The 15,414-nt window shown below is 35.9% G+C and overlaps 1 protein-coding gene across 1 annotated transcript; it reads left to right on the top strand.

Moving 5' to 3' along the window:
* Positions 1–12,466: 12,466 nt before the first annotated feature.
* Positions 12,467–15,060, top strand: LOC103998633 (uncharacterized). Its single transcript, XM_009420156.3, has 2 exons — positions 12,467–12,663; positions 14,606–15,060. Exons 1-2 carry the CDS (start codon positions 12,568–12,570, stop codon positions 14,891–14,893), a joined length of 384 nt encoding a protein of 127 aa, XP_009418431.1. The 5' UTR covers positions 12,467–12,567; the 3' UTR covers positions 14,894–15,060.
* Positions 15,061–15,414: the final 354 nt, after the last annotated feature.

Here is a 15,414-nt window from a genome sequence, read left to right as displayed (position 1 = left end):
CTCAGAATGATTCACAGGCACTTATCTCAGAGAACAGAGGAAGGTCAAAGTCTAGAAGCAGTTCATGCATGAGTAGGAGCAAGTCAAGATCAAGAGATATTGTTTGCTATAACTGTGGTGAGAAAGGACATTACAAGAACCAATGCAAGCAACCTAAGAAGAGCAAGAAAAAGGGAAAAGAAATGGAGTCTATAGAGTCAAAAGATAATATCACAACTATAGTGTAGGGTGGTGATTATTTGATTTTGTCTCCTTCTGATGATATTTTTTCTTGTGCATGTCAGGATCTTGAGTGGGTGATTGACACAGGTGCTTCTTATCATGCTACACCACAGAGGGAGTTTTTTGCTACATACAGGTCTGAAAATTTTGGTATTGTCAAGATGGGAAACTATGGCACAGCAGACATCATAGGCATAGGTGATATCCATTTAAAGACCAACCTTGGCTGCAAATTGGTGCTTAAAGATGTGAGGCATGTGGTTGACTTGAGGCTGAATTTAATTTTAGTTGGAAGGCTAGATGATGAAGACTATAATAGCATATTTCACAAAGAGCAATGGAAGCTCAGTAAGGGTTCTCTTGTTATAGCTAATGGAAAGAAATGTCATACTTTGTACAGGTTGTAGGCTAAAGCTTATGGTGAGCAGTTAAATGCTATAAAAAAAGACTTCAGCATAGAGTTGTGGCATAGGCGATTGGGACACATGAGCGAGAAGGGGCTGCAAGCTCTTTCCAAGAGAGAGGTATTGCCAAACCTCAAAGGTATACATCTGAACTCTTGTATTGATTGTTTGGCAGGTAAACAACATAGAGTTTCATTTGCTAGTCCTGCTTTGTCTAGAAAAATGCATGTCTTAGATTGTGTTTATACAGATGTATGTGGTCCTTTGAGAACAAAAACTCCTGGTGGATCTGTTGATGTTCTTGGTATAAGTAGTGCACTTTATTTTATCACTTTTATAGATGATTTTTCTAAGAAAGTTTGGGCCTATGCTTTGAAGACCAAAGATCAGGTTATTATTATCTTCAAAGAGTTTTATGCCAGGGTTGAAAGGGAGATAGAAAGGCAATTGAAATACATAATATCAAATAATGGTGGTGAGTATACATGATTATTTAATAATTATTACAGGTCACATAGAATCCAACATGAGATGATAGTTTTTGGTACACCTCAGCATAATGCAATTGCAGAAAGGATGAACCGCACCATCATGGAAAAGATCAGATGTATACTTTCACAGACCAAGCTACCTAAAAGGTTTTGGGATGAGGCTTTGAGGACTGCAGTTGATGTGATTAACTTATCACCATGTACATCCCTAGATGGTGATGTTACAGAGCATGTATGGTCAGGGAAAGATGTTTCCTATAGGCATTTGAGAGTATTTGGTTGTCGTGCATTTGCACATATTCCAGACAATGAGAGGTCCAAGCTAGATGGTAAGTCTAAATAATGTATTTTTCTTGGCTACTCACATGATTATTTTGGTTACAGGCTTTGGGATCTAGAAAAGCAGAAGGTGTTTAGAAGTAGAGACGTAGTCTTCTTTGAGGATCAAACTTTTAAAGATTTGAAGAAGAATGCACTAGCCAATACTTTTGTAGAAGGATTAGCAGATTGTGACCCAATTTCTCCTCCAGTATATCAGGGTGATGGGGGAGATGTGCAGGAAGATAGTGTAGAGTCTGATATTGATCTACCTGCAGGACATGTTGAGCAAGAAGAAGTTGGAGAGCAACTTCCCGCAGAACCTCAGTTGAGAAGATCTTCTAGACAACGTCAACCTTCCAGAAGGTACTCTACAGATGAGCATGTGATGCTTACTAATGCAGATGAACTAGAGAATTACCAGGAAGCAGTTAAAAGTGAGCAAAAAGAGAAGTGGTTAGTTGCTATGTAGGAAGAGATGAATGCTCTTTAGAAGAAACACACTTATGATTTGGTGCTACTACCAAATGGAATGAAGGCCTTAAAGAACAAGTGAGTTTTCAGGTTGAAGACTCAAGAATATTATTCTCAACCAAAGTACAAAGCTAGATTGGTTGTGAAAGGCTTTGGTCAAAAGAAAGGTATTGACTTTGAAGAGATTTTTTCTTCTTTTGTTAAAATGTCTTCTATTCGTGTTGCTCTTGGTATTGTTGCTAACTAGGATTTGGAGGTTGAGCAGTTAGATGTGCAAATTGAAGAAGAGCTTGTATGGGCTAAAGCAAGCTCCAAGACAGTGGTATAGAAAGTTTTATTCATTTATGACAGAAAATTGATACAAAAGAACGACTTTAGATCATTGTGTGTACATCAAATGGTTTGGTGAGAATTTTATTATTCTCTTACTTTATGTTGATGACATGCTTATTCTTGGGAAAAATATGTCTAAAATTGATAGATTGAAAGAGTTGAGTGAGTCTTTTGCAATAAAGGACATTGGGCCAGCAAAGCAAATACTGGGTATGCAGATTTCTCGTGATAGAAAAAATAAGAAGATTTGGTTGTCACAGGAGAAATACATCGAGAAGGTATTGGAAAGATTCAGTATGAGCAATGCAAAACCAGTTGGTTCTCCTCTTGCAGCTTACTTCAAGTTGTGCTCAGAACAGAGTCCGTCAAGTGATGAGGAGAAGGAGAAAATACAAAAGGTTCCTTATACTTTAGCAGTTGGAAGTTTAATGTATGCAATGGTATGTACGAGGCCAGACATCACATATACAGTTGGTGTTACTAGCAGATTTCTTACAAATCCAGGCAAAGAGCATTGGGCAGCAGTGAAGTGAATTTTTAGATAACTTAGAGGGAGCTCTAAGGTTTGTTTAAGCTTTAGAGGTGGACCACATGTGTTGACAGGTTACACAGATACAAATATGGCAAGAGATATAGATACAAGGAAGTCTACTTCAGGTTATGTACTTACTTTTGTAGGGGGAGCTGTATCATGGCAATCCAGGTTGCAAAGGTGTATTGCTCTCTCCACCACAAAAGCAGAATATATTACTGCTACAGAGGTATGCAAAGAAATGTTATGGATGAAAGAATTCTTATAAGAATTGGGGTTGAAATAGAAAAATTATGTGATGCATTGTGACAACTAGAGTGTCATCTATTTGTGTAAGAACCCAATGTTTCATTCCAAGTCAAAGCATAAAGATGTCAGATACCACTGGATTTGAAATGTATTTGAAGAGAAGCGGTTGCAGCTTCAGAAAATTCACATAGATGACAACGGAGCAGACATGTTGACAAAGACTTTACCAAAAGAAAGACAGGAGATATGTCGACAACTGGTCGGCATGGCTTCATATTGAGGAGGCATGGGACAACCTCTCTTATGGGCTAAAGGGGGAGGTTGTTGGGCTGACAGCCCAAAGTGGGTTCAGCCCATGGTGGGCTTTATCAGCCCACAACCCACACCTCCTCTTAACCTAACCTTAGATCAATATAAGGGAGGTATGGTGGCTGCGTTTTGGCAAGGAAGGTAGCTGTGTTTTTTAGGCAAAAAAGGGCAGCAATGTGGTGATCTTCGCAACAGCAAAGAGGAGAAGAAAAAGGCAGAAAAACAAGAGAAAGAAAGGGAAAAAAATAAGGACAATGTAGAGAGACTGTTTTCAATCATCAAGAAGTGTTCTCATCTCAGGTTAGATCAAATCTACAGTAGAATCTTGCTGTGATTACTTGGGGAGGTTTTAGATATCGTAGATAGTGTGACGTGATCCTTGTATCCCAATTATTCTCTTGTGATTGTTGCTAGGGTTTAGGGCAAGAGATTAATATTTGTATATTCATTATTCTCATAGTGGATTATCTCTAGTTTGCCCCGTGATTTTTACCCTCCATGTATATCTTAGTGTTTTATTTGATTGTGATTTCATTTAATTCCGCTGTATAGGCTTGCTAGTATTTATTCATATACAAAGGTTATTTCGCTTTATATCCCTGAGAGATAATGTTAGATTGTGCATGCGACTTCTACAACAAATTTCTCCTGCCATTCTAATGATTTTATCTTCTAACGATTTCATCTTTGTTGGTTATATACTTTTGTTGGTTCAACAATTAATTTCTCTTGACAAGCATTCCTTGTTTTAGGTGTAGGATATTGATTCTTTAATCGAATTGGTCCACCTATATGTAAAGGAGAAAATAGAGTAATTCCTAATTTGCTGTGAAGAGTAAAAGTGCGCGAAGTCGGGTTGGCCAGGAGTACATCGAGGGAGAAATTATATTGGAAAGCTCCGATTATTTTTTTGGATTGCAATTTACCTTATTTGTACACTTGGTCTAAATAAAAAGGCATATGTGATTGTATCATCAATCAAGGAGCTTTTAAATGTTATGTGCTTTAAGTAGATTGGGTTGTGCTGCTGCATTCCTAAGTTTTGTATCCATTTCACTGTCCCTTTCATTTTTAGGGTTTTAGTGTAAGATTGCAATGTCCAGTTCTATACACTTTTGTTGTAATGGATATCCATCTATCATTGTTAGGTGTCAGTGTAAGATTGTAATGTTCATTCCTTAGTTTTGTGTCCAGTTTTGTATCCATCTTTAAATGAAGAAATTCAATGAATGGATCACTCATTAATGCTTGGGGATTTGGCCACTCACTGCTCTCCTTTTTGGATTGTGGGATTTCAATGTCAGAAAGAGCCAGTTTTGCACCAGTCAACATTAGCATGCATACTACATGGTTGAGTAATTTGCTTCAGATGCTATATTCATTGGATGTGTACGCTGATATAAGACTGCAGTAGTAGCCTTCATTCTTCACTGTTTACACTTTACAATTTATGTATAAAAATATTTAAAACATACTCATATTAGATTATTGCTTTTAAAAATTTTCTTAATAACGTAGAATTCATTCTAATCATATCATAATATTTATCGTGTAATCGTTATTATTAAATATCATATTTAATAATAATATAACCGTTCTCATTAAGATTCATAATTCATTATAATCAATTTTTTTATTTATTATGTTTTAAATATTTTATTTTTTATTCTAAATATAACTATTATTATTAAATATTTAATATCATTAAGTTCTTCATTATGGTTCAAACGTTACAAATTTAAATTAATTCTTCAACGTTATGAGTTGGTGATAATAAATGTTGAGAACATCTATATAAATGAAGATTTTAGTCCTTTGGCTCAATATCTCTTTGAAGTCAAAATGATTTCTTATACTATCTAAAGCGAGAGTTCTGAGCCGAGAAGTGCCAAAGTTCAAGAAGAAATCGCTGTAGAAATTCTTGACAATAATGGCTGGAGGTACGCTATTTTATTTCTGTATTAGTTTTATTGTGTTTCTATCATAATGATTTAGAAACATAAGTTGGTATCAAAGATTTATGCCATGAAAATGATTTGATTTTGATTTCTTTTTGAAACTTCAAATTATGAGGATATAACATTTTCAATAATTTTAGACAATAAAATGCTCATGTATGCATATTTGATTATATTTAATCATGCTTATGAGTTAATTTTATATGTCTAAAATGTCTAGTGATCCATATAATATTAATTAATTAAGAATTAGTCATCATATTATATATTAAGAATTGGCCATCCTTAATTAATTAAAATTATATATAAAGTTAAAATAAGGATCACATAAGTAATTAGACATCATATTGTAACTGATTATATTTCATATAATAATTATTATCTCATAGAATCTTTTATTATATTAATATAATTAATCAAGATAAAATATCAGATTATTTTCATAATTTACGCATAGGGATTATGAATTGGAATATAATTTGATAGTTTTACCATAAAGACCATTTGAATCTATTTGAATTAAGAGTTTAGCCCACAGATAATTTTTATGTTATGAGATTCATATTTTTTTTGGCATGTTTTACATTGGTAAAACATGCAATTTAGACTATTAAGCTTCAAATTTTGACATAAGAATGTTTGATTTTATGCAGTTTCTCAAATTTTTAATTTCTCTGATATTCGATGTGATATTCCCGAACTTAGTGGTGATAACTATAAGATATGGAAGGAGAGAGTTCTCCATTTAGGGTGGATGGATATTGATTATGTTATTAGGAAAGACGAACCACCTATAGTCACTAATACCAGCACTCCAACTGAGATCACGTTATGTGAGCAATGGGAGCGATCCAATCGGCTCAACGTGATGTTTATCAAAACTAAGATAACTGCTGGCATATGTGGTTCTGTTGACCAGCATAAAAATGTCTGAGACTTGCTAAAAGCTATTGATGAACAATTCATTACTTCGGATAAGGCACTAGCAAGTACCCTAATAATGAAATTCTCATCCCTTAGACTCACCAACATAAAGGGTGTGCATGAGCACATAATGCAAATACGAGATATTGTGGCTCAACTTAAGAAACTTGAGGTTAATATGTCAAAATTCTTCCTGGTGCACTATATTCTGAACACCCTTCCACCTCAATATGGCCATTTTAAAATTTCATATAATATACATAAGGACAAATGGTCAATACATAAGGATAAAATTTCATATAATATACATAAGGATATGGGTGAAGCATCTTATGTCTTTGGCATTAAAATCCATACAAATATAGCTCGAGGTATTTTAGGTCTATCATAAGAAATCTATATCGATAAACTTTTAGAAAGATTTCGAATGAAGGATTGTTCACCAAGTGTTGCTCCCATTGTGAAAGGTGATAGGTTCAATTTGAACCAATGCCCAAAGAACAACTTTGAAAGCGAATCAATGAAAAACATTCCATATGCTTCTGTACTAGACCTGATATTGCATTTATTGTGGGGATGCTAGGTTGATATCAGAGTAATCCAGGTATAAACCACTAGAGAGCTGCAAAGAAAGTGATGAGGTATCTACTAGGAACCAAAGATTACATGCTTATGTATAGACATACAGACAATCTGAATGTGGTTGGTTACTCAGATTCAGACTTATTCGGTTGTGTTGATTCTTGTAAATCAACATCAAAATATATTTTTATGATGGCTGGTAGAGCTATTTCTTGGAGAAGCACCAAGCAGACCTTACTGTTACTTCTACCATGGAAGCTGAGTTTATCTCCTATTTTGAGGCTACTTCATATGGTATATAATTTAAGAGTTTCATTTCTAGGCTTAGAATCATGGATTCTATTTATAGGCCATTAAGAATTTTCTACGATAATTCAGCTGTTGTCTTTATGGCTAAATACAAAAAAAGTGGAAGTCGAAGTAAACATATCGACATTAAGTATTTAGCTATAAGAGAACGTGTAAAAGAAAAAAAAGTGGTCATTGAGCATATTACCACTAAATTGATGATTGCAGATCCTTTGACTAAAGGCATGCTACCTCTGAAATTCAAGGATCATGTAGAGAAAATAGGACTTGGTTCAACTTTGTAATGATATTGAAACTCTTATATATTGTGATATTTTTTTCATTCATGTGTACATTATTTTGAGAAAATATATTGTTATTGGACCAAGAATAAATATAAGGTTTATTCATTAAGTAATATTACCACATTATGATTAAGAAACTAAATACATCATGATACATGAATGATAATACTCGCTCTTAGAGGACTTATCACTATAATTCATATATTTATTTCTTAAGAAAGTTGTTCGAGAAAGATTAATTCAAATTATTAAGCTAAACATATGGACCAAATGAAAAAATATAATTATTATTTTTAAATATCATATTTAATAATAATGTAACTGTTCTCATTAAGATTCATAATTCATTATAATCAATTTCTTCATTTATTATGTTTTAAATATTTTGATTTTTTATTCTAAATGTAACCATTATTATTAAATATTTAATATCGTTAAGTTCTTCGTTATGGTACAAACGTTACAAATTTGAATTAATTTTTCAACGTTATGAGTTGATAATAATAAATGTTCTTGATGGAAGAACATCTATATAAATGAGGATTTTGGTCCCTCGACTCAACATCTTTTTGAAGTCAAAAGGATTTCCTACACCATCTAAAGCGAGAGTTCTAAGCTGAGAAGTACCAAAGTTCAAGAAGAAATCGCTGTAGAAATTTTTGACAACAATGACCGGAGGTATGCTATTTTATTTTCGCATTAGTTTTATTGTGTTTCTGTCATAATTATTTTGTTGTATCAAAGATTTCTTACATATCAATCAACCATTTAACTATTGTCAAATAATCTCACATAAATAATTTAGCATATCACCTTAATTCTATATTTATCATCTTTTATATATCACTTGATCCTAACACAAAACTCTATAGCATCAGCAAAATCTTCCTACTTTTGTACTGTTTCATTCCCCAACTCTTATTATTCCATCCCCTTCGTTCTAACTTTCATTAAAAATACTATCACAATTGATAAAACAATCATATAGCAAAAACACCATTAATAAAATAAGATTCTAAAATAAAAAACTGTAATGAAAGCAGACATTCATGATTCTTCCTCACTATGATAGCAACAAGAACATGATTTAATAGGACCATGAGTCAGAAATAATAACTAATAGCAGCAAGAACATGATTCAACAAGACTGATAGTAGAACCACTCAAAACTATGAGTCTGAAACACAACTGATTGAAGAAGAAACACCACCTATAGCAACAAGTATTTCACAAAAAGATGATTCAACAAGAACACTAAAATCACTTCTGTTGCAGCAAGGTTAACACTCACAAAAATATGATTCAACAATAACAAGAAAAACACTTCTATTGCAACAAGGTAAACACTCAAAAAAATATGATTCAAAACAATGATTTAAACTATGATTCAATAAATCTATATTTAACACAATAATTTAAAATAAAAAAGATAAATACTCATCAAAGTCTTTATCGATCGACAACTCAATGACAAGTTCTTTGCCTTAACGTCTCATCCTTAACTATTGCTTTAATCATAGACTCTAATCCTCTCAAACCCTAATTAATAAGGTATATTCTGATATCAATCATAGCCTATCAGCTGACCACCAAAAAAGAGTTGATATAGATGACGAAAGCCAAGTCATCCTCCCCTCCACTCAATAGTAAGGCAACAATTATTTATCGTTGTGGACAACAACAGTCCATGGGGGGCGATATGGGTCGATCCCGACGATCGCCAAGAGTAATGATCCTCGGGTGGTCAAACAGACCTGCACCCCATTCTGTCGGTCTCTGTGAAAGATAGACCATAAAGAGCCACTCGAGTCGACCTTTTCAATTGTCGGGGGTCGTGGTCCTCGGGCGACTGATTAGATCGGCTTTCCCTCCTTTTCGCCTCTGTGGATAACAGGCCATAGGGGGTCATATAGACCAACCATCCATATAGATAAATGACAAAAGAAGAGCATCTTGACAATCATGAATGGTCCTCCTCTATTGCCCAAGTATAAAAGTCGACCTGAGATTTTCTTAGGGTGGCTTTCTCACTCTAAACTCTCTCGTTCCTAGTACTTCACAAAAAACTAAGATCATCGAAGGAATTGAGAATCCCTTCTGTTGCAGCAAGGTTAACACTCACAAAAATATGATTCAACAATAACAAGAAAAACACTTCTATTGCAACAAGGTAAACACTCAAAAAAATATGATTCAAAACAATGATTTAAACTATGATTCAATAAATCTATATTTAACACATAATTTAAAATAAAAAAGATAAATACTCATCAAAGTCTTTATCGATCGACAACTCAATGACAAGTTCTTTGCCTTAACGTCTCATCCTTAACTATTGCTTTAATCATAGACTCTAATCCTCTCAAACCCTAATTAATAAGGTATATTCTGATATCAATCATAGCCTATCAGCTGACCACCAAAAAAGAGTTGATATAGATGACGAAAGCCAAGTCATCCTCCCCTCCACTCGATAGTAAGGCAATAATTATTTATCGTTGTGGACAACAACAGTCCATGGGGGGCGATATGGGTCGATCCCGACGATCGCCAAGAGTAATGATCCTCGGGTGGTCAAACAGACCTGCACCCCATTCTGTCGGTCTCTGTGAAAGATAGAACATAAAGAGCCACTCGAGTCGACCTTTTCAATTGTCGGGGGTCGTGGTCCTCGGGCGACTGATTAGATCGGCTTTCCCTCCTTTTTGCCTCTGTGGATAACAGGCCATAGGGGGCCATATGGACCAACCATCCATATAGATAAATGACAAAAGAAGAGCATCTTGACAATCATGAATGGTCCTCCTCTATTGCCCAAGTATAAAAGTCGACCTGAGATTTTCTTAGGGTGGATTTCTCACTCTAAACTCTCTCGTTCCTAGTACTTCACAAAAAACTAAGATCATCGAAGGAATTGAGAATCCCATCCCCCCCCCCCCCACCCCACTCCCCCTCCTCCCGACATTGACTTTTGTGTAGAATCTCCGAGAAGACTGGAACCCACCACCTTGTACCACCACCTCATCTTTCATCATGACAATCATGAATGGTCCCCCTGAGATTTTCTTAGGGTGGCTTTCTCACTCTAAACTCTCTCGTTCCTAGTACTTCACAAAAAACTAATTTGATCATCGAAGGAATTGAGAATCCTCTCCCCCCACCCCCCCTAAAGAAAAGAATAGAAGATAAGAATAATTATTGAAGAAGTAAAGAAGCTTTATTGAAGTAACTTAGCTTGAATACATTAACATATCCCTCTCCTATTTATACAGATTAGGAGAAAGATTTTCCTCAGCAGAATAGAGGATTTCCCTCAATAGAGTAGAGAGATTTTCTCATATAATTGGAGAAATCTTATCTTCTATCATACCCCGCAAGTGCTCCTGTCAAGGATACCAATCTTGGATCGATGCAAAGAATGATTTACGAGCCAGAGGCTTCGTGAGTAGGGCAAGAGCATGCTGCTGCTGTTGTTGCTGTTGTTGTTGTTGCGATTGCGACGGCGACGGCTGCAGTAGAGGAGAAAGCTGCAGTAATAGAAAAAAGCTATAGCAATGCTGTAGTAGAGAAATAAGCTGCAGTAAAGGAGGAAATTGCAGCGATGTTGCAGCGATACTATAGCAGAGGAGGAAGCTACAGTAGAGGTGCAGCAGAGGAGAAAGCTGCAATAGAGGTACAACAGAGGAGGAAGCTGCAACGATGCTACAATAGAGAAGAAGGCTATAGCAAAGGAGGAAAGATAGGGCAGTGCTGGTGAGCGTAGCACTAGAGACGCCACAGCGGAAGGGAACGGACGTTGGTACAGAGTGGCAGTGGAGAAGATAGTTCCTGTTCGCCGAGGAGGAAAGATTTATCGCACCGATGGCCTGACGATGGAAAAGCAATAGTAGAAAGCTTTTTCTTTTGCCGTCGGAGGTGGCAACAGATGAGTCGACAGCGAGAAGAGAGCTTGCTCTAGGCAAGTGGCTCTGATACCATGAAGAAAAGAATAGAAGATAAGAATAATTATTGAAGAAACTTTATTGAAGAAGTAAAGAAGCTTTATTGAAGTAACTTAGCTTTAGCTTGAATACATTAACATATCCCTCTCCTATTTATACAGATTAGGAGAAAGGATTTTCCTCAACAGAATAGAGAATTTTTCTCAACAGAGTAAAGAGATTTTCTCATATAGTTGGGGAAATCTTATCTTCTATCACCCTCACCCCTCCCCCTCCCCCCGACATTGACTTTTGTGTAGGATCTCCGAGAAGACTGGAACCCACCACCTTCTACCCCATAACGACCGCCTCATCTATTCGCCGCAAGGGTCACTTGGACAACTCTATGCCTTTAGGTCAACACCGAGTCATGTCGATTACTAGTCGATGGCATCGAGACAACAATACTAATGAACAAAGATCTTTCTCAACAATACTAATAAACATAGCTCTCCTTCTCTCAAATCCTAATTAAATTTTTTTTATCAAGATTAGAATCAACTAATAAAGTTTTAATTTGAGCAAAACAAAAAAAAAACAGAAGAGAAGTTACAATTATCGATTTGCCCATCAGTTTAGTGTCAATTCAGTATGCGCTAACGCAGATGCAAAGCCACACCGAAGGAGGAAGAGGAGATAGAGTGATATAATACTGATAGATGCCTCATTGCTTTGTCTCCTCTTTCTCCTCGTCATCGATGTTCCGATTGACATTAGTAAGATTGACCATTGTATTATTCTTGCCAACCATAGCACTATCATCACCACCATTAAAATTATTTTTTTTTTATTTTCATACTATTTTATATTATATCTTCCATCAATAAAATTGATGATATTAAAATAAATATAATTAAATATTTTATTTTTATAATTATAATAATCTTAATATAAATTATTTTAGTGTATTTACCGAAGTATTAAAGAGATCAAAGAATAATACGTAATTAGTCCTGCTATCTCGGTCAAGTTTAATTATCCCTTAATCTTAATGTCGAGACAAGTCGACACATTTCACCGCCAATGGACGGTGGACACCGTCGCCGCGCAAGGTCCCATGCTCGGCCCCAAGCCAAGCAAAAGACAAGAGTATAGGGTTACCAAGCCAAATCGGAGGAAGGATGGGAGTTGATGCCCTAATGGCTTAAGGAGCGTTCTTGGACAGCGAAAGACCACCACCGCCATCACAACAGAAGGAATGGCGTTCTCATCTTTCCGAGCTGTGCTTCCCTCGCCTCATCCTCCGGCCGCAAAAGACTCCGATGTCGTCGGAATCGCCCAAAACAAGTTCCGGGTATTGCTCTTTCTCTTAGCCTCTAGGAAAGATGACATGTATCAGGAAAAAGAAATTTGAGACAAGATTTCGCTGGGGGTTTCTTATCGATCTGCTGTTCGCTGCATTACACGTTGAAGTTAAATTTGACCCAATAAATAAGTCCTGGGATCATCTATGTGCAGAAAATTTTGGGTGTTCCGGAATATAAGGTCTCTTGATGTTGTGTCTGTTCGATTTCTTGCTCATGTTCCATGATTGAAAAAATTAGTGTTATTCTTTGTAATTGCAACAGCAATGTCAGCTACTGAATTCAATGGTTGCATATGAGAGACGCAAACAAGCAAGTGTTGCATGATATCTGACATGAAGTCCACTGGCGTCATAAATTGTAGATCCGAAAGCTTCATCATAAGAAATAGTACTAATGTAATCTAAAGAGAAGGAAGCACACAAGTAAGATATTTAGCATGCCAACAAGAGCTTTTTATTCTTTTGTTCAGAACTGGAATGTTCTAACTATTCGGGATCAACTATATGGATCTTTTACCACTTTTGATTCATGTAAAAAGCAGTATCCTCAGTTGAATTCAGATCGTTTAAATATTTATTTATAGATTATAGTTCACCATCCGAGGTTGCCGCCTTCCATAGTTCTTCGATTTTTCTTACTGTGCTACTCTATTTTCAGGATTCGACTTTGTTTGTTCATTGTCCTCAGAGAATCACATTTATTTATTTCAACACTGGAAGAATTGGGTAGGCATGTTAGCTTCAAAGAGCTACTTGCATCCTGATATGAATGTTGAAGACAGCTGAGATTTTAGGTTCAACGTTAAAATAAGTATTCATGATGTTAGATTTTTTTTCTTTTTACAGTGATTGCATTTTGAATCAGTGTTCAGGAAAGAAACCCAAGAAATTGAACTGTTGTGGTACCATTCAAGAATGTCAGAATTGAAAACACATGTTAATAAGATGGAAATGTGGAGCACAGAAGAAGGTATCATGCACAAACACAATTAGGTGGGACATGAGACCAGCCTGGATATCATAGTTATGGTGTAATTGGAGCACATGAGAGGATAAGTGGTAAGCATGAGGCAGTGTCTGATTCGAGTGTATTAAAGGGATGGATGTTGACTAATAAAAGCATCCTGAAAAACTGAACTCAGATGACTACACATCTTATATGCACCCTAAATTCTTTTTGTTTTCCCCTTCTTGTGCACCAGTCTTTCTGAGATTATTCAATAACATATAACAAATCTAATTGGCTTTGTTACAAGATATTTATCAACTGATATAAAACATATGTATTGTGCTGAGTATTGAGATTATGATGATACAATCTTGATAACTATCTTATTTATATATTTGTATAGAGAAGTATGCTATTATTTTTGTGACTTGAAGTAGCTGATCTGCTTTGCATCCTTTGTATAGTTAATTTAGAACACTATGAAAGCAAACTGGTGTGTCCACAGTGGTAGTTGCAATTATTTTTCTTGCTCTTCACAAAATCTAGCCTCATATTGTATGAGAATACATACATTTATAAAACAAATTGGGTTGCTGAATTGATATGTTATCCTGCATTTGTTTCTTGCTATTCTTTGTTATGCAATTCTAGCTATTCTGTTAGATACCAAGAGAGGTTTGTCAGACAAAATAACTCCTCTGCTGCTCTTACTGCCAGACTCATACAGCCATGAAAAGAAACCTAACATTTGCCATTTAATTTTCTTGATCTTTCTCCCACTTCTATCTGTGCTCTTCCCTTGTAAGATGATTTTTTTTTTGTATGCTGTGATTCTTAAAGCTTATATCTTCTTTTTGTATGAAGCATTCAATCTGTAAATGACAAAATTATTCCCACATTTTAACCATGTTCTCTCATGTTTTTCCCTTTCCCTTTCTTTGTCATTCGATGACTGTGGTTACCATAATTTGTATCATGCAGGCGACTAACAAAGTAAACGAAGTGAAGCTGGTGGGTAGCATATCAAGAAGAGATGCAATGTCCTGCTTGTTTGCCACCTTGATGGCAACATCAGCACGCAGTGACCCTGCCGAAGCTCGTTCCGTGAAGCCAGAGACCCGAAGAAAAATCAGAGAGAAGCTCAACAAGCTTCGGGAGAAAGCAGGAGTTCCAAAGGACAAGACCGCCGCTAACCCTAAGAACAAGGAAAACCCACCAGCAAGTCCTGAGGACAGATTGACTGCACCTTTGGTTGAGGCAACTCTGTGAAGTAACGACTTCCAACATCACTTACTGTTGCCTTTATGCTCTGTATAACCTTTCAGTCTCAAGTACTTGGGTACTTCAGATCTAGTATGGTGCTTTTATCCTTCTCTATCCTCAGGTAAATGTCTTTAAAGAGCATGAATGGTATTGCATGTTGTTAGTTGATATTATCTTTCTGAACAATCTGGCCTTGATGCCATATATCTTGGCAATGAAGCACCTCACTATGACTGCCTGATAAGAAGCAATCTTAACTCAAGATTTGAAACCCAGTGATCAAGTTGATGAGCATTCTCATGTTTCCCTTGTGATTCAACTTTGCCTTTGGATGTAGAACAGCGAAATGAGCATGATCCAGTTTTGTGACAGTTTGGTTGCCAGAATCAGAATCTGTCTCGTTGTAGCTGTTCCCTTGCAACTATGTCACCAACATTTAAAGTTCATAAGAAGGAAACTTGAGGACATGCATATTGTCATCAGGAATTCAGAATAATAATCAATATGAGAAATTAAAATTCTATACA

Source organism: Musa acuminata, chromosome BXJ3-9 (assembly GCF_036884655.1).
Source record: "Musa acuminata AAA Group cultivar baxijiao chromosome BXJ3-9, Cavendish_Baxijiao_AAA, whole genome shotgun sequence".
Lineage (NCBI taxonomy): Eukaryota > Viridiplantae > Streptophyta > Magnoliopsida > Zingiberales > Musaceae > Musa > Musa acuminata.
This window is presented reverse-complemented; position numbering and strand designations above follow the sequence as displayed.

What these genes read in the sequence shown, in the direction of transcription:
- LOC103998633 (XM_009420156.3), top strand. Translation starts at nt 12,568, where the DNA reads ATGGCGTTCTCATCTTTCCGAGCTGTGCTTCCCTCGCCTCATCCTCCG. An exon ending in TCGCCCAAAACAAGTTCCGG is followed by an intron (nt 12,664 to 14,605) that starts GTATTGCTCTTT and finishes TGTATCATGCAG; the next exon opens with GCGACTAACAAAGTAAACGA.